Source organism: Mastomys coucha, unplaced genomic scaffold (assembly GCF_008632895.1).
Source record: "Mastomys coucha isolate ucsf_1 unplaced genomic scaffold, UCSF_Mcou_1 pScaffold22, whole genome shotgun sequence".
NCBI lineage: Eukaryota > Metazoa > Chordata > Mammalia > Rodentia > Muridae > Mastomys > Mastomys coucha.
The window spans coordinates 164,562,920-164,582,418 of record NW_022196905.1 but is presented as its reverse complement, the minus strand read 5'-3'; the positions used below and the strand labels follow the sequence as shown (position 1 = coordinate 164,582,418).

Sequence of the window (19,499 nt, the reverse complement as noted above, 5' to 3'; positions counted from 1 at the left end):
GCCTTGAACAAAACATAAACCATCACAGTATGGTTCGACGGGCTGTAGCAGGCCCGCATGGCAAACATGGCACCAGTACTTTCTGCCTTACCCTTCTCCATTCCCTCTTTTGCTAACCCATTAGACTGCATTCCTAAAGCTAGCCACCAAGGCCTTTTTCCTGTTTGGCTACTTCCTCCTCCTGAGGCTGACTACCAAGGTCCAGCTATCAAAGTATTACCGTCCAGCATCAAAGCCTTTGGCTGTCTTAACATGCCCAATCAAAATCAACCAACTCATCCTAACACAAAGGTCCCCATTTTCCTTTATGAGCTGCCATTTGCCTGTGGGCCCTGCCTGTCTCTCTCTATCCAGAGGCACTCCTTGGTCTCCCTGGGACAAATATCTATTCTCCCTCTCCCTTGTCCTCTATTTCCTGTCTTTGTCTCTTATTCCCTGTCCTTTGTCCCACTGGGGGAAATCTTTATGCTGAAAACATTGTTTTAGGGTATCTTTTGACAACTTTGAGGTCCTTCATGTTTAGTCAAACAGCTTTTCTAAATTATATTGAATTTTGTATTTCCACTAGGAGTAGAAGGAGTTGCAGTCATTATACATCCCATCCTTGATAAAGCTGTCTTTTTAGTTTTACACATGCTCATGAATGTTAAATGGGATCTAGTAATTTGAATTTGCATTTCCCTGACCTAATACGGAGCACCTTTTCATGATTATTTGCCATTCATATGTCCTCTCTAGACATCCAAATGTTGTCACCACTAATTATGCTTTCATTTAGTTTGTTACTGACATCTAAAAAGTTTATTAAATTCTTGTGTGTCTGCGTGCATACAGGAGCTTCTTTTTGTGTGCTCTATAGTGTGAGGATGGAAGCTGGTACAACTTGTCAGTTCTCATGTTTCTTAAGACAGGGTTTCAGGATGTAGCTCAGATGTCCTGGAACTTACTCTGTAGACCAGGCTAGCCTCAGAGTCATAGGGAGCTGTGGTCTGCTTCCCCTTGTCTTCCGTGCAGTATTAAAGATGTGCAGTAACATTCCCATCTGGTTCTCTCTTTTCATTGTCATTCCTAGGAATTGAACTCAGGTCATTAGGCTTAGTGACAAGCATCTTTATACCCTGTGCCAACGTGCTGGCCTTGTTACTGTAAAACAACAACAGAAGCCCCCTTTTGCACAGGATCCAGCAGCCTTACTTAAAACATGGACTCCCTGTTCCTGAACTGCTGTGCTGCTGGTTTGAACTGAGGCACTTAGGGCTCTCACAGCAAGAGCCCTTCCTTACCAAGCCGTTTCGCTAGGGCCCACATTGTCCCTTTTTAAATTATGTGTATATGAGTTTTGCTTGTGTGTATATAAGTGCCATATGCATCCAGCGTGCCATTTGAGTCCTAAAGACATTGGGCCCCTGGAACTAGAGTTATAACAATGTATAAATGTGTAGACCATGTGGGTGCTGAGAACCAAATCTGGGTCTTCTGCAAGAGGAGCCACTGTTCTGGACCATTGAGCCATTTCTCCTGTCCCTTTCTTCCTCCCTCTCTCTTACTCTCACTCTCTCCCTTCCTTTCTGAGTTTTAAAAATGTGTACCATAGTATGTGTGCACAGTGTTCATGCAATATGTGCAAAAGCCAGAAAAGGGCATCTGGTACCCATATGAATGCTAAAAACCAGTCCTAGGTCCTTAGCAAAAACAAGTGCTCTTCACTGCTGAGCCATCTCTCGAGCCTACATACTCTCTTTTTTTATGTGGATGAAAAAACAAGATTAAAATACTTGTTTTTCCCTAGCTTCAAGGGACTTTTCTATTGTTTGGAGTAAACTTGGTGCACCATGTTACTTATTAGCTAATGCTAACCCTAGTGAGTTCAGAATGGGGGACAGGGTGGTGAGATGGGACTGGGACAGACAGGACAAACCTCTCAAGCCCATTCCACTCTCCTTTTTAGTGAGCTGAGTCATCCTTTGCATGCTGTAAACTGACTCTCCCTTAGATGATTTATCTTACCCAGATCTGACTTCAAATGTATGCATACTTGTGATTCTCTGGGGTCACTAACTCTGTATTTTGAAACATAGCTTCCTATTGAGCTGCAGCATCCCATTCAAACTGCTATTTCTGTCTCACCTTTGATAACAGTTAAGTCAGCCCAGCCTTGCCTGGAAGCCATGTGTGCTGTCACATCAGAAGTGAGCATTGGATAGGTCTGACGTTTAACCTACCCAAAAGCAGATGTGGACGTTACCCCAGGAGCAGCAAGATCTCTAGACTTGGGGTCAGATCTGATGTATTGTACTACTACTGTTCTGGGGTTTATCTTAGCTGATAGTTAACTCTAAGAGCTCATAAAATGCAGAGGTTGGACTGGATTCTCAGCGGTTAACTCATAACTTTGTGGCTTGTCACCAGCTTGTTGCCTCCAGCTTTGAAATGATAATTGATATTTATACTTTCGATTTATCAAGCACTTGTTGATAAGAACTGATAGCTTGATCTGGTTGATTGGTACTGTTGGCAGAGATCTGAGGTACATGTTTCACAATTTTAAATAGAGACCAGTAGACAAAAACTCGATAGTCCCACTTACTTCACTTAACGATTGACCTCTGATTCCATCCATGTTGCTATAAATAAGAACTTCACTTTTTATGGCTAAATAAAATCCACTGTGTATATATACCGTACATATTTTGTTTGCCCACTCATCTACTGAAGGGAGCTGAGTTGACTGCTTATTTTATTTTCTGGGTACATACTAGGACATATTGTAGCGATTGTGAATAGTGCTGCAGTAAACATGTATCTTTGATGTAATGATTGGTTTTCTCTCTTAGGTACTTAGTGGAGTTGCTGGGTCATATTGAAGTTCCATTTTTAGTGCTTTGAGCACTGTATACTGATTTTCCATAGTGGATAGCTAATAACACTCTACAACAGTGCATTCACATTTCTCATGTTGGCCTGAATTTTTGTCTTTATAATGATTGCCAGATTTTACATTTTTTGAGCAGACTTTCCATCGGTAGGTATTGCAAACAGAAAAGCTGAAAGAGATTGAAGTAAATGATCCAAATCCCATTCACACTAATAAGGAGTAAGCCAGGATTCAAACCTTAGGGTGTCTCTCTTGAGTGAACTGAAACTTACCTACTGAAAACCCTGAATGCAGTTTTAAAGATGCTGAAAGGTGAACAGTGGCATTAATTCTGTAGGTAATTAGTCCAACAACATGTAGACTGGGTCTTATGTCTATTTCCCTGGAGATACTGTATGCAAATAGCTGTAAACATGGTATATTTTTCATTTCCTTCATCATAATTGGTATTTATTGTACCCATCCTGCTTCCAACTGGGAGGTTGGATTTTTGAGACAGGGTTGGGCTATGTATGTAGCCCACACGGGGTCAAGATTACAATCCTGATGCAGCCTCCTTAGTGTTAGGCCTGCAAGCATGAGCCATCACATCCTGCTAAACATTTTTTTAATCATTATGTGTGTAGATGTGCATTCCCTACCTTGCTGTTCTGTATGTTGGAGAGAACCCCGACGCATAGCTAAGCAGGTGTTCTGCCATCTCTCTCTCACACACGCACACTTCCCCTTCCCCCCGCCACAGAGATATTTATTTATCTACATGTCTGTGTGAGTGTCTGTACACATTTGTACAGGCCCATAGAAGTCAGAAGAGAGGGTATCAAGTGTCCTCTTTTCTATTTCCTTTGAGGCGGAGTCTCACCCTAAACCTGTTTTTTGTTCATTTGGTTGTTTTTGGGTTTTTTTTTGTTGTTGTTGTTGGATTGGGTGGGGGGAGGTTAGCTTTCCTGGAAGCCAGCAGTCCCTAGTGATCCACCTGTTTTCAGAGCTAAGGGATACAGTTGTGCTCTGGATACAGGCTTGTGTGTGCTGGGATGCTCTGGATACAGGCTTGTGTGTGCTGGGATGCTCTGGATACAGGCTTGTGTGTGCTGGGATGCTCTGGATACAGGCTTGTGTGTGCTGGGATGCTCTGGATACAGGCTTGTGTGTGCTGGGATGCTCTGGATACAGGCTTGTGTGTGCTGGGATGCTCTGGATACAGGCTTGTGTGTGCTAGGATATGAACGCTGGGCTTCGTGCTTGTACAGCAAGCTTACTTAACCACAGCCATTTTTACAGCTTATCTTGGTTTTAAAAAGATAGTGTGCTGCTGATGGGGCTTGGCCTTTTTTTTTTTCTTGCTTTTTAGATATATAAAGTACGGCTGTTCCTGATTTCTTTTGTAGATATATTTGTATCAGGTTTTCAGCTTTAGCCCTATGAATATTTAGACAAGGTGATTCTTTGTTGTAGGGAAATCTTGTGTCTGACATGTTGCGTAGCCTCCCTGCTCCAGTGCACCAGGTGCCAGTAGTATCCCTAATCCGAGTTATGACGGCCAAACATAGCTGCAGTAGTAAATGCTCCCAGGGGTGTGAGAAGATCAGGCCTGCTTGAGAAGCGCTGCTTTCATTGCATTCTTAGCAGTCACTTCTGTAAGTAGGATTGCTGATTTAAGGTGCCTTTATGACAATTGTAAGTCTTTCTTCAAAGAGATCATAACATAGCATGTTAACTCTTTAATCAGTGACATTTGAGGGTAGTTTATAGTTGTCGTCAACACAGTGGCTTGGTAAGATTGACCATAGTGTGTTGGTTGGGTTAGTTTGGGTTTCTGAGACAGTGTCATGTTTTCTAGGTTTTCCTCAAACTTACTATATAAGGAAGGAAGGCCCTGAACTTCCATCCCCCTGCCTCAGCCTCCTGAGTGCTGGGATTAAATGCATGGGCCACCACACCTGGCTTACATACAAGTTCAAATCACATTTTTTGTTGTTGTTTTATACTTACCTTTTATTCCTTTTAATTCAGTACTTGCTGCTTACTGGTAATTTTTTTTTTTAATTTTCTTTTTCTTTTTTTGCTTGTGGATTTTGTACCCCATGAAATCCCTTTACCTCTAAGACTACTTTTGGTATCCACACCAAAAAGGATTCTTTTGATCCTGCTGTTCTACTTGTATTAATGTTGCTGTGGCAGATACCAATTGTCGGGAAGAAAAGGGTGTATTTGACTTAAACTTAGAGGGTACAATTCAGTCATTGGGGAGTCAGGTCAGAATCCCGAACAGGTAGACGGCTTGCTGGCTTGCTCATTTATTGTTAACTAGTTTTTTTTTTCTGTTGGGAGGGTGCTTTTTTTGAGACAGGGTTTCTCTGTGTAGCCTTGGCTGTCCTGGAACTCACTCTGTAGACCAGGCTGGCCTCGAACTCAGGAATCTGCCTGCCTCTGCCTCCCAAGTGCTGGGACTAAAGGCGTGCGCCACCACTGTCCCAGCGTTAACTAGCTTTCTTATACAACCCAGGGTATTTGATCAGGGAACAGTGCCACCTATAGTGGGCTGACCCTCTTGTGTCAATAGAATAGTCCTCAACAGACACGCCCTCATGTCGGTCTAGTGTGAGTGAGACTACTTCACACGTGAAGGCAGTGGAAAGTTGACATATACAGCTAACGTGGACAGCTCCTTGCCAATGAGGGTGGTGGATGGTATAAACTATTAATTTGCATTTAATCTGTGACAAGCATTGCACTTTATGTGCTTAAAAAGTTCATCTATCCCTGTGTGGCCTAAACAATTTAAATTTTAATCTGTGAGTATGTATGTGTACATGCACACTTATGCAGGCATGTGTATGAACATGTAAAGATCAGAGGACAGCTTTTGGACTCAGTGTTCTTCTCCTATCCAGAGATCATACTTGGGTCATCTGGATTGTACAGCAGCTCTTCTACTAAGCCATCCCACCAGCCCTCACCATGTATTTTTAATAAAAGGGCACTTTTATTATTTCTTTAGCATTACCATATGATAACTATCATATTCTGTTATCATTCTTATCATATCCTAAGGGTTGTGGGTCACCTGATGAAGATATGTTATTTCTCAGAGTGCTTTCTGAAAATATTTATTTCTGTGTTTAGGAGTGGTAATAGCTCCTGCCATGTACCTGTGAATAGATCTGAACTGGCATAGAGTTTTAAATGAATTTAAATAATTCATTTCCCACCCTTTTCTGGGGCACCTGTCTTTTCCTATTTAGCCATCATAAAAGTTTGAAATAATGACTTTGTGCTTGCTTTTTCACTTAACTCTTATCTGTAGTTTATTCGTTTACTGGCTATTAACATAATATCCAGCACATACTATCTGTCTAATGTGTATATATTGAATTAGCTACTCCAAGAATTGAGGACATTTGAAGACCTAAGAGGCCCAGATTTGCCACTCAGGATTAAAAAGTTTAGCTGGCTCAGTAATCCGCAGTCTCTAACTACAGTGACACACCCCTCCTGACAGATTCAGAACTAGTTGTTTCTTATGTTTTTTGCTGAAACAGTTGAGTAGGGGCTTGGGAATAGGGGGTGATTCTCAATGTTTGTCAGGAGTCTGGCTGTAGAAGCTAAGAGAATAAGTAAATACTAATTAATGACTTTCCTTCCACACACCCTTAACCTTTGTGTTGTGTGTTACTTGAGACAAAGTAATAGCTGCTCCTAAATGAGCAGTTTTCTGATATTTCAGGCTGTGTCTGCCTTTAATATTCTACTAATCCCACAGACTCTGCAGGAAGTTATTTTGTAACTGCAGCTCGTATATTGTTTCCCTGACTTCTAAGAATTTACCTGAGTATTGGTGTTGGCCAGGGAACTTGTCCAACCAGTTCAGGGTTCTCTGGTTTGGAGTCCAGCGTTCACAAGCAAGCACTCCAAGAGGGGCAGGAGGCGGGTGGAGGTTACTCTCTCTCATGGGGGAAAAGGATAGTTACAAGCCACTTCTGTGAAGGCTCAATGGTCAATATTGTAGGCTTTTGCAAGCCATGGTCTCCCTCACAGGTCCTGGTTTCCACATTGCTTTAAGGTTGTAAAAGCCACCCCATGCTCAAAGCCTTGTAAAACAAACTATAGTCAGCTCTGTGTGGTTGGTCAACTCCTGCCTAAGTGAGGAAATGAGTGTGTTGCTACATGTGTTTATCTTAATGTTTTGGGGACATGAACCCAGAATAACCTTGGGAATTCTCAGTTGATTGTGATACAAAGAAAAATGTTCAAAACTTTGATGTGTGGGGTCAAATTTGATATGTGACAATCATGCTGGGCCCGTGGAACTGGAGGTAACCTTGGCCAGTGGGACAGAGGACTCTTGCATGTTCTCATGGGATTGATGGCCAAGGGGAATGGGGGCAGAGGGGCCAGGATAGAGGGTAGAGTGGAGGCGTGGCTTCTCGTATTAGGCTAGGCCCTGACAGGTGTAAGGAACACAGTGACGCAAATTCCTCGGTCACTTTGGGGATGTGGTTAGAAATCTGGCATGTATAATGAGTTTAGCCAGTTTATAAAAATGAAAAACAAAACAAGACAAAACAAAACACACATGTACTTGGATTCTGAGAACAGCAGATTCTAATTCCAGATCCACCCTGTGGTTATTCTTTCTCTACAGGAAGTCCTATGGCACCTGGCATGAGTGAGCTGTTGATTGGTTTTTTCAGGATAGTCTGGGATGTAGAAAGCCATAAGTGTTGTTAAAGAGCATGAGATGAGATTGATGGGCTCTTATCTGAATCTCTGCTGTACTAATTTGTGTGACTCTGGGAGGTTTAGTTAATCTCCTAAATTTTACCATCTCATTTGTAAATGGAGTTAGGAGAATAAGTGAGGATGGTGTGTGGATAATGCTTTTACCTTAGTGCTTTTTGTGTTGTAAGCATGCAGCAGATATTGGCAATAATTTGAAAGTGGGAGAAGTGGTAACGAGAGGCAGGAAGGCTGTTTGTGATTTGTTCACTGAAGTGTTGTATTCATGTTAGCATCTCACCACCAGCTAGCTGGGGATGCGTAGGAATTGAATGCAGGACAACTGAGTTTGTGTCTGCCTCATTTCATTTACTGATTGGAAAATGGAAGCAAAATATGCTGCCAGAAAGGAGATAACCAGATGAAATAACTTTTTTTTTTTTTGGTTTTTCGAGACAGGGTTTCTCTGTGTAGTCCTGGCTGTCCTGGAACTCACTCTGTAGATCAGGCTGGCCTTGAACTCAGAAATCCGCCTGCCTCTGCCTCCCAAGCGCTGGGATTAAAGGCATGCACCACCACCGCCCAGCTGAAATAACATTTTTATTACATTTATTTTGTGTGTGTATGTATACACATGCATGTGCCATATGGGAATTCTTTCCTTGTACCGTGAGGGCCCTGGAGAACTAATCAAGGCCTAAGCGTGATGGCAGGTGCCTTCACCCACTGAGCTACGGTGTTAGCCTGAGATAACACACATTGGTTCACAAAACATTGCTCAGAATTGATGGTGACGTCAGTCCCTATTTGGTTTCTTGAACTGTGTATTGGGACAGAACTAGACTATGACTCCTGGGGAACCAGAGTCTCCGGTGGCTGGGGTGTGGCTCTCTTAGAGAGGACTTGCCCAGCATAGTCAAGGGAGGGTTCTGTCCCCAGCACCACATGGTAAACATTTTTGCTAGAAAATTTTGATAGAATGCTCCCAAACTCAGGACTTGCATTGGTAACTTAGAGTTTGGAATGAGCACTATATATTGGACTGCTTTCATGAGATATTTGAAGAAGTAGAATTTTATGAGCAGCCAGTGTAGCGAAGTGGACTGAAAGGGCTTAGTTTCTATGGAAGAAATGTGATAACTATCTTGTAAAAGTTTACATGTATATTTCCTTTTTTTTATGCAGTTCTGTTTCTAGGAATTTTGTTGGTACTAAGTCATGTGTGGTAGTATTATTTAACACAGAATTACTAAAAATTTGTATTGTCTAGCTTTAGGAGACAGGTTATTTTAATCCTGATATATTCTTACATTTGCAAACTGTGTACCTGCAAGGCATTGGGGGAGCTCAGTTTTTACCAATGACCTTTCCTTCAAGTTAATTAAGGCAAAATAAGAAGCAAATGAAGAAGGCGCCTTGTTAACAGTGTCTTGGCTTTTGTTGCCTGGTCCTGAGAGGTCAGTAAGAATTACACTCGGAAGAGTACAAAGCTAGCTCTGCAGTTTGCATCTGTTATAAAGAACTCTGGGTAACTATGGGACAAGTCAGGGCATTGGCATTTCATATTGTACCCTTACCTTTCAAAATGCCCATCATCAGAAAATTGGCATGCACGGCTAGTTGCTCTCATTGTGGTTGAAAGTACTGGAAATCTCCATTTTCTCCCATGCTGTATGTTTGCCTGCTCCCTTTGACCTTGATGATAGAGAAGCAGCCTGTGGGTTCCCCTCTACAGCGTCCCTTGCCACACACATGGAAGCATATTAGCACTTCTCTTGCTTTATGTGACTGATGGTGTTTCTGTTTCCACCCCAGCTCTGGCAGCATGTGAACAACCTTTTGCCAAGAACCCAGGTCACCTCTGAGAAGGGCGCCTTAAGGGAGAAGAATACCAGAGGACACCAATGCCAGGCGTGTCTGGAACAGGGCTCGGTACAGGCAGCATGAGACGTTCTGTGCCAGCCTCTGTGTGCTACTGGCAAAGGCTGGGGCTCTCTGGGTAGGAGGGTCCTGGGTCAGCCAGCATCAAGAGCCCCCCCCAAGGGAGCATGGGACCAGCTATGAACTCTTTACAGTGAACTCAGTTTTTGCTTATGAAGGAATTTTAAGTAAACGTTACTTATTTCTACATACTGACATTCGGAAGCCTTGGGTGTGAAGTGCCAGCAACTACCCTTGTCTACTGGAGTTTCAGGACTCTTCTGGCACCAAGGTGAACTCTTCTTGGTACTTCTGACAGTACAGATCTTTAGGGCAAATTCACCTGCTGAGTGCGTTGGGGCAGGAGGAAAGTAAAACCTCGGAAACAGCCACGTAGCTGAGCAGAAAGCTGCCCCTTGCCGCCCACTTGCCCAGACACTCAGTCCTTGCCTACTCACCACAGATTCTTACCTGTGCCCGGCAGAGCTGGCATTTCTGGGGTGCTTCTGTGACCCTTCTCTTCTACTGTTCTGCGCCAGAGCTCTGTATTCAGGCAGTTGGAGGACATGAACTTTGAGATGGAGTTTGTCACCCATGAGGGACTGGCTGCCTTTACAAGGCTTGTGCTGTCTGAAGGGACCATCTGAAGGACGTGTTCGTGTGTGGCAAAGAGGGCACCAGCCTGACGTGCGTCCTCCACCATGTTCCTGTTGCTGCCTTTTGATAGCTTGATTGTCAACCTCCTGGGCATCTCCCTGACCGTCCTCTTCACCCTGCTGCTCGTTTTCATCATCGTCCCCGCCATCTTTGGAGTATCCTTTGGTATCCGAAAGCTCTACATGAAAACACTGCTAAAGATCTTTGCGGTAAGTTGTGCTTCGGTGATATGATTCTTCCCAGGGAGGAGAAGGTCATTAGCAGAAAGACTGGTCCTTTACTTTCTGTGTCACAGAGTGGGGCTTAGACACGGGACACTGCCACATGCAGAGCAGGTAGTAGGGCGTCAGGCTGCTCATGAGCTCACTTTTCCTCTTCACCATAATCTGAGGTAGATCCTTGCATTCATGCAGAAAGAATGCACAGAAAAAAAGAGCATTTTAATCATTTCCCACAAAATAGAGGCTATGTCAGAACTTACCATAGTGCCGAAGAGAACTGGGTGTGTCGAGTGGAAGCAGATGAGGAGCAGTCTCCTGGAAGTGTGTCTGTGCCATAGGAGTAATATTTAGACAAAGAGCTGCTAGCTACTTTAGTTGCAGAATCTGTTCTAAATAGTCACCAAATTATCGGGAATTCTTCTCAACAGCTGAAGCTGCAACCTTTGAGTAATACCACGATACTACAATGTACTTACTCATGTGGTCTCTTACAGGCGTTTGTGGTTTGGTTTGTTGGCTCAAGCCAAGGGTCATTGGCATGCTTTGCAAGCACTCTACAGTCTTTCAATATTTTCTCCATTTTCTTTTAGTTCCCTTGAACTCTGTGGTATTCACTGTCCTTACAAGAATAAAGTGGGGCTGGAGAGATAATGCAAGGGGTAAGAGCATGCACTCCTTCTTGCAGAGGACCAACAGTAACTTCAGGCCTCTGTGGAACCTGCACTCATGTGTGCACACACACATACACACACACAGATAAGCGCACGCGGGCGCGCACACACACACACATCGTTAAAAATTATTTTTTAAAAATTGAAATTGAGGCCAAAAAGCAGAATATAAACCCAACCCTTCTATACCCAGCTGGGTGGTGTTGAGTTTGCTCATGTTGCACAGCCGTTGCCTCTCATAGTGCCACTTGTTACCACTTGAAAGGAAACTCTTACAACAGTCCCACTGTTGGAGGATTTCTAGTTCAAAGCCAGTCTGAACTAGTATTTTGTGTGGATGGAGTCATACACGTGTGTTTGTGTCTGGCCTCTGACTTGGTACTGCAGCACCTGTCTGCATGGCAGCAGTTATCAGCAGTTAAGGCTTGTGTGTTCTGTGTGGTTGAATGATAGCTCGTGGGGCCTGCACTGTGATTTGCATTCATCCACTGATGAGCTGTTTCCACCTTTGGGCTGCTGTGGACTCATGCTGGGAGTATATCAGAAATGAAGAGCTGATGTTTGATTCAAATATGCTTATGGTTTTGTCTGTGTGTGTGTAGGGGGGCCTGAGGCTGGTGTCCCCCATCCTCCTCAGTTGTTCTTCCACCTTATTTATTGAAGCAGGGGCTCTCAAACCCAAAGCTTGATGTCCACCTGCTCTGTCTAGCAGTATGTTGTAGAGATCCTGTCTCTGATATCTGAGACTGAAGTTACAGAGGGGCCACCATGTCCACCTGGCACTCATGTGGGTTCTGGGGATCCGAATTCTGGTGCTGGTGTGGGTATGTCAGATACTTTAAGCACTGGGTCATCTCTCCTGCCCCTAGAAATGGCCATTTTTAAAACAGAGGTCAGAGTTGCAAATCTAGGGCTCGTTTTAAGTGCCTAATTCATCTTGGATAACATTAGGAGAGGCAAAAAGCCTAGGAGACTTGTATGTGCTTTCCTGATGATGGACAGCCAGCCATGCTTTCCTGATGATGGACAGCCAGCCATGCTTTCCTGATGATGGACAGCCAGCCATGCTTTCCTGATAATGGACAGCCAGCAGACGGCTCACTGGGTAAAGGCGTTTGCTGCCAAGCCTGGTCACCTGAGTTCTGTCCCCTAGCCCATGTGGAGGACGGAGAGAATGGTTCCTTGAAGGTTGTCATCCTCTCGCCTGCACTCGTGTTCTGTGGCAAGCCTATACAGCTGTGTTAGTCAGGGTCGCTAGAGGGACAGAGATAACAGCATGTGCATGCATACATACGTGCATGCATATAGACAGACAGACAGAGGGACAGAGATGACAGTGTGAGTACATACATACATGCGTACATACATACATACATACATACATACATACATACATACATAGAGGAGGGGAAAGGGAGAGAGAATTAAAGTGGGTTACAGGCTCAGTGACTTAGCTAGGCTTGCTATTGCTGTGATAAACACCGTGACTAAAAACAGTGTGGGGTTATTTCACTGACGGTTTCATATAACAGTTCATCATCAGAAGCAATGAGGACAGGGCAGGAACCTGGAGGTAAGAGCTCATATACAGGCCATGGAGGAGTGCTGCTTACTCCCCCTGCCTTGTTCAGTCCACTTCCTTACAAATGCCTGAACTTCCATCCTCGGGGTGACCCAAACCCTCCCATGTTAATCACTAATTAAGAAAATGCCTTACAGGCTTACCTGCAGCCTTACTTTATAGACATTTGCTCAATTGAGACTCTCAGATGACTCTAGCTTGTGTCAGTCAGGTTGACATAAAACCAGCCAGCACATCTGGCTAGTCCAATAATGGTGTCTATCAAAGGAGAGTCCAAGAATCTGATAGTTCATTGGCTGAATGTCTCAGCTGGTCTTCAGTGTCTGTACTGACAGCAGTGAAGGAGTCCTGCAGCAGCAGGACAGACGGACTCCAGGGACAGGGCAAGCAGGCAGCAAGCGACACCTGTCTTCTTCAAGTCCTTTTATGGAGGCTGCTCCCAGAAGGTGTGCCTCAGACTTTGGGTGGTTCTTCTGACCTCAAATGATCCAGATTTAGAGTGGGACTTTGTTTGCCCGTCAGTTGTTTGAGGAGTACTGCAGTCACAGAAATGCCCTCCTCACAGCTGTGCTCAGATGCTCGGGTTTAGTTATTTCAGATACCGTAAAGTTGATAGCCAGGTAAACTCCTTGGTGGGTAGTGTTGGAGGTTGAATCTTTATGCATGCCAGATTTGCTCTGCTACTGAGCAAATAAATCCTTCTTATAATGTTGTTTGTAAAATACACATTCAGGGGCTGGAGAGATAGATGGCTCAGTGGTTGATTGCTGCTTTCTCAGAAGACCTGAATTTGGTTCCCACACCTGTGTTGGGCAGCTTGCAATTGCCTGAACTCCAGATCCAGGGAAGTCTGATGCCTTCATTTGGCCTCTGCAGGTGTTGCACGCACTAGATTGGCTTTAAATTCACAGAGCTCTCCCTGCCTCTGCTGGGACTAAAGGTGTGCATGCCAACATGCCCACCAGCTTCATAGTGGGGTTTTTAAACGGTTAAGTTTTGGAGTGACTTTATATAGTAGTAGATAACCAGACAAACACTAGAATGTCAGAACATCATAGTCATGTCTGCCTTACAGCTTACACATTGTTCTTCAGTCTTTGACAATTGACATTCATAATTTATAATTATGTTAATAGTGTGGACATACATTTTAGGTCTACATGTTATTTCATTAGCCATTTTCACTTTTTATTAGTTTTCATGAAGATCATTAAAACTCTCTGATAGTTAAAGCACACTGACCTGTGCTTTTGATGTTACTAAGCAGCTAGCCAGCTGTTTCATGTTCTTCATCCTATCAGGAGAAAATACTGTGTGCCTGCCACAGATAGGTCCATGCCTCCTGTCCACAACCTCCTTACAGTAACCTTCTGCTTTGGAAGGTTTTTGCTTCAGGTGTTCTCTATACAGTGGCAGTAACATTTTTGGAGTAGAATTTGTAGGAATTAATTTTCTGTTGGCTTGAAAATAATTTGAAGGGAGGGAAAGAAAAATGCCAGGATATAAGCAAAAAGATGAAAATAAGCTGAGTTTTGCTACCCACATGGAAAGAGTCAGTGAGGTCTTGCAGTTTGGTCAGTGTTTGCTTGCAGTCAAATTTGTTGGAAAGTCACAGAAAGCTGTGGTGTGAGCACAGAGGCGGAAGATGGGATTGCCGAGGTGGTGGGGGAGGGCAGTGTGGAGAATGGGTCTGAACACTTGGGGGTTCTCAACCAGCCCTGAGACCTAAACTTGATCAGTAAACTTTCTAGTGTTGTTTGTTGTCTGGGGAGGGAGTTACAATTCCTGCCTCACATGAAAGGAATGAAGAGGTCATGTTTTGGAGATGAGAATGATTTCTATCAGGGGGTTAACAGGAAGGACATTTAGGTTTGACTTCAAACATGGATGCAAGCATCTCGATTGTATCCACCCCTGACATCCTGTCCACATGGGACCCCCACAGCATGCTCTCCCTCCACCTTCTTCATCCTCATTCTTTTTTATATCTCACTGAGTTAATTAGTTCAGTCTGTAAGCTGACATGGGGCCATCTACGTTAGCAAGTCCCGCCTCCCAACAACCATGCCCCAAAGAAAAGAAATATAATACACTCTCCTTCAGCCACCCTCAGTTTGCTAGTAGCTCCTCAGCTGGGGTGAAGTCTCGAGCCATTTCTCCACAGTGAGCTCACGAGTACAGCAGCCACCATGCCTCCCCAGCAGGCAGCCCTTCACAGCGCTGTCCTTACTCCCCATCTTCTATAGTGCTCCCCAAGACCTTGAGGATATGGATAGACGCCCCACATAGAGCTGACAACCAGACAGTCCTCTAGTCTCAGCACACTGACCCTCGTGAACCCCTTTATTAACTGTTGTCTAAAGATAGACACCTTTTCTACGGAAGCCGAAGGGGAAGGACCACAGCTATAAAGGCAGCAAACACTGAGCGTTCTAGAGCCAAGAGAACTCTGGAGAGTTACTCTAGCAGTGAAACCGTAGCCCTCTGCCATCACTACTGGTTTCCTGGCTGGAGTTGTTGACTTCATTGTCTCATTATTGAAAACAGAGAGCACAGAATTGAGAGAAAGCAAGCAGGGGTTTAATTGAGAAGGGAAGTAACAGCTCCCTGCAGCTGTCACTCTACAGGAGAGGCCCCAGACATAGCTTGCCAGGCAGCACTCTAGATGGGACGGACGCTTTATATCTTGGGAAGGGTCGGTCTGCCCCACCAGTTCATAAATTAGGCTTCAAGTTGGAATGAATCTGGCTGACCTCGTTGAGTATATTCATGGTATTCTGACTGATTGAGGGGTCAGGAAAGAGTATAGACTCAGAGAAAGTCCACCAGAGTCACCAGGGTGGAAAAGAACCCTGAAGTAAAAGAACAGCAGCCCGAGGATGAGTCAAGGCCTTTAGATGCTCTCTCACTTTCTGTTCCTCCGGCTTGTCACCAGTCGCTTCTGCTTCTGTCTTCTCAGAGTTTGCTGTATCATCAGGGCATGCACAGATGCTTTTGTTCATTGATTCCCCAGCATCCACATGGTGGAAGAGGGAGAACCAACAACCCCCTCGAGTTGATCCCCGACCTCCACATAGGCTCTTGCCTCCCCTGCACCCCCAGCGCCTTACACACAAATAAATGATGGCAGTGGGCATCCTTGCAGGGGTACTTAAGGAGACAGGTGTAACTAGCCAGTTCTCAGGGCCTGGAGGCAGATGGAGGCAGATGGAAGCAAGCGGAAAGCACCCTGAGCATCTTGTCTGGCCGCCTTGACTTCTGGCTCTTCACTGATGGAACTTAGTATGTGTTCTGCTTATAAGCTGGAGGCTCCCAGGGTGGGTCACTAATGAAGACTGTTACTCTCGCTGTCACGTTCCCATTTCCCTCCTCAGTGGGCTACCCTGAGAATGGAGAGAGGAGCCAAGGAGAAGAACCACCAGCTTTACAAGCCCTACACGAACGGTAAGATTGGGTTCCTTTGTCTAAAGGAGCCTCCAGGATAATATCGCTAAATGCGGCTGTTTGTGGAGTCTTAGTACAGTTGCTTTCCTATAACAGTATACCTAAAGGTCGTTTGCAGAAGAGAAAGTTTGACCTTTAGGCAAGGGCTGGGCAGATGGCTTAGTGAATGAAATGCTTGCTGTGCATTTACATGGGTTGGACTCCCAGACCTGTGAAAACCTAGGTTCAGTGACATACCCCTGTAAAATTCCAGTGCTGATGGGTGGAGGCAGGCAACTCCAGAGCTCAAAGGCAAGCCAGTCTAGCGGTCACCTGGCTTCAGGTTCATTGGGACCCTCGCAAAGGTATGTGTAATGGAGAGTGATAGGGGAAGGCACCTCTCATTGACTTCTGGCCTGTATACTCATGCACACACATACTCTCACTAAGTATCTCTCTTCTCTCTTTTCTTTCTCTTTCTCCCTCCTCCCTCCCCCCCACCGCTCCTCTCACTTTCTCCCTCTCACAAACACAAGAGAAGAAAACCTGGGTAGAAGTAGGATCCCATTGGTGAGGCCCCCCTGGCTACACTGCACTCTGGCAGATGGCAGACTTGGCAGGAGTGTGTAAAAGGCAGGAGTGAGGGAAGAGTTGTTTCCAGTGGCAAGGAGTGCCCCAAGAGAGTAGGAAGGTGTCTGGCTTGCTTTTTACACACAACCTGATTTAAAGAGCTGGGCACAGTAGTGGTACATGCCTGTGATCCCAGCAGTTGGGAGATGGCAATAGAGGACAAGGAATTCAAAGGCATCCTTAGCTCCATAGTGAGCTCAATGTAAGCTACTGCTACTGAGAGCTTGTCTCAAAAAAATAAGAGAATAAGTAAAGCAAACAAACAGAAATCCACCAAAATCCCCACCTGATGTTGTGGGAGTGAGTGACCCCTGCAGAACCCACCCAGTCAGAACAAGGACAGTTCTCTATTTGGGAACATGGGTGCCATGACCTAAACCCATGGGCTCATCTCTTACATGCTTGTCAAGGGTTGTTTTCTTTCTTTCTTCTTTTTTTTTTTTAAGATTTATTTTCTTTATTTTATGTGTATGAGTACACTGTAGCTGTACAGATGGCCGTGAGCCATCATGTGTGTGGCTGCTGGGAATTGAACTCTGGACCTCTGCTGGCCCCGCTTGCTCCGGCCCCTCTCACTCCCACATAATACAGTGTAACTGACTTCAGACACACCAGAAGAGGGCGTCAGATTTCATGGTTGTGAGCCACCATGTGGTTGCTGGGATCCAAACTCAGGACCTTTGGAAGAGCAGTCAGTGCTCTTACCCGATGAGCTGTCTCACCAGCCCCAAAGGTTGTTTTCTTGAAGACAGGGTTTGTCTGTGTAGCCCTAGCTGGCCTCAGATTCACAGAGATTTGATTGCCTACGCCTCATAAGTATTGGGATTCAGGTGTTTGCTACCACACCTGTTGGTTTCACACCACACCTTGATAGTTTCATACAAGTATACAATGAATTTTGTCCTTTTCTCCCTTCCCTGTCTCATCTCCCTTTCTTCTGCTGAAATCCTTCTTTCCAATAAATCTCCTTCGTACATTCATGCCTTTTTGTGTGTGTAAGTGACCCACTTAGTTTAAATAATGTTGCTGGCATGAGGCTAGGTGGAAGATTGTATACTGGAGCATGGTAAAGCCCACCATTAAAGACTCAGCACTTCTCAGCACTGTTGAGTTGGGGACACCTCTTTCTGCTCATGAACCCTGCCCACATCCCAACCCCGGCATCTGTAGCCTTTGTACTGTAAAACACACAACACAGACTTTATATACATGTTCCCTTGTAGCATGCCACTTGACTACAGATATTGTTTGGGGTTGGTTTTGTTTTGTTTTGTTTTGGGGTGTTTTTGTTGTTGTTCATTTGTTTTGTTTGTTTTCAGGAATCATTGCAAAAGATCCCACTTCTCTAGAAGAAGAAATCAAAGAAATTCGTCGAAGTGGTAGCAACAAGGCTCTGGATAAGACGCCAGAGTTTGAGCTCTCTGACATCTTCTACTTTTGCCGGAAAGGAATGGAGACTATTATGGATGACGAAGTGACAAAGAGATTCTCGGCAGAGGAGTTGGAGTCCTGGAACTTGCTGAGCAGAACCAATTACAACTTCCAATATATAAGCCTGCGGCTTACCATCCTCTGGGGGTTAGGCGTGTTGATTCGGTATTGCTTCCTTTTGCCACTCAGGTGAGGCTGGGCTTGGAGGCCAGATGCGAGCTGCCCTGCCTGTGTGTGTGGCTTACCAGCCTTACCGCATGGTTTCCATCTGGAAAGGAGGGAGGGTTCTGTGTTTCTCCCCGCGGCTAGTCCACTTTACCCTTGAAAGGGTACGCTGGGGCTCTCCCTCCCAGCCCCTTCATTCTCTACATGTCAGACAGAAAGAGCTCTCTTTCTCTTCTCTTCTCTTCTCTTCTTTTACTTTATTTTTTGAGACAGGGTCTCACTGTGTAGTCCTGGCTACCCTGGAACCCACAGAGATGTACCTGCCTCTGCCTCCTAAGTCCTGGGATTAAAAGGTGTGCATCAGGAACTACACCCAGCTAGTAGTAGGATTTCTTAAAGACCACCATTTGCTAGTTAGGGGTTCAGAACTGGACAGAGACCACGATCTGCTTCCCGGCCCCGCCTTTCTGGGCATAGCTCTTCCTGAAACTTCCTCTCTGGCACAGAAGCAGCATTGATCTCTGCTGCTCTGAGCCTGCTCAGTTTGTCTTGTCAGATGCTGGCACCTTCCATCTCTACCTCCTTTCACGAGAGGTTTTGCTTTTGCCTGGGTGTTCAGCCTTGGCAAGACCAGACACGTGTTAAGTGTGGCACCTGCCTGATTTTGAAGAGACAGAGTCAGCTGCCTGTCCCCTGCCACTCACTGTTTCACCCTCTGCTTGGAATTACAATCCTCTCACAGTCTGGGGAGCTCTTGTCAGGTTCTGCGTGTGTTCGTCATGATTCCTGCCGTTGTCTTCACTGGGCACTGATAACCGTTGGGTTTGCTATGCTCTGTCTTACAGGATTGCTCTTGCATTCACGGGGATTAGCCTCTTGGTAGTGGGGACTACTATGGTTGGATACCTGCCAAATGGGAGGTGAGTAGGGTGAGTGTACACACCGGCACATGCGTGCACATCTGCACACACATGCACGTGTCATGGAGGCAGACCCTGGAGGCAATTGCCGCTTTGTGTCCAACTCAGTCCCTGAGTCTAAGGTCATTAAAATAACCCTGAGTGTGGTGGGTCTGCAGTGCTGGATCTTGTTTCCTAATTGATATGAGATAGTAGCTGTGTGTACTTACTTACTTGGAATTCAGCCCTCACTGTCTTCCCATTTTAGAGGAAAGAAAGGCAGTTACCATAAAAGACTCCGGGCTT

At 45.0% G+C, this 19,499-nt stretch overlaps 1 protein-coding gene across 1 annotated transcript in view; it reads left to right on the top strand.

Annotated features, from left to right (window-relative positions):
- Gpat4 (glycerol-3-phosphate acyltransferase 4) overlaps positions 1 to 19,499 on the top strand; it is a 34,643-nt gene that overhangs the window by 7,110 nt on the left and 8,034 nt on the right. The window contains exons 2-5 of the mRNA XM_031339287.1: positions 9,410 to 10,380; positions 16,020 to 16,089; positions 18,018 to 18,318; positions 19,140 to 19,214. Coding sequence (XP_031195147.1) covers positions 10,216 to 10,380; positions 16,020 to 16,089; positions 18,018 to 18,318; positions 19,140 to 19,214 — 611 coding nt within the window. The 5' untranslated portion in view covers positions 9,410 to 10,215. The remainder of the gene's footprint in view (positions 1 to 9,409; positions 10,381 to 16,019; positions 16,090 to 18,017; positions 18,319 to 19,139; positions 19,215 to 19,499) is intronic.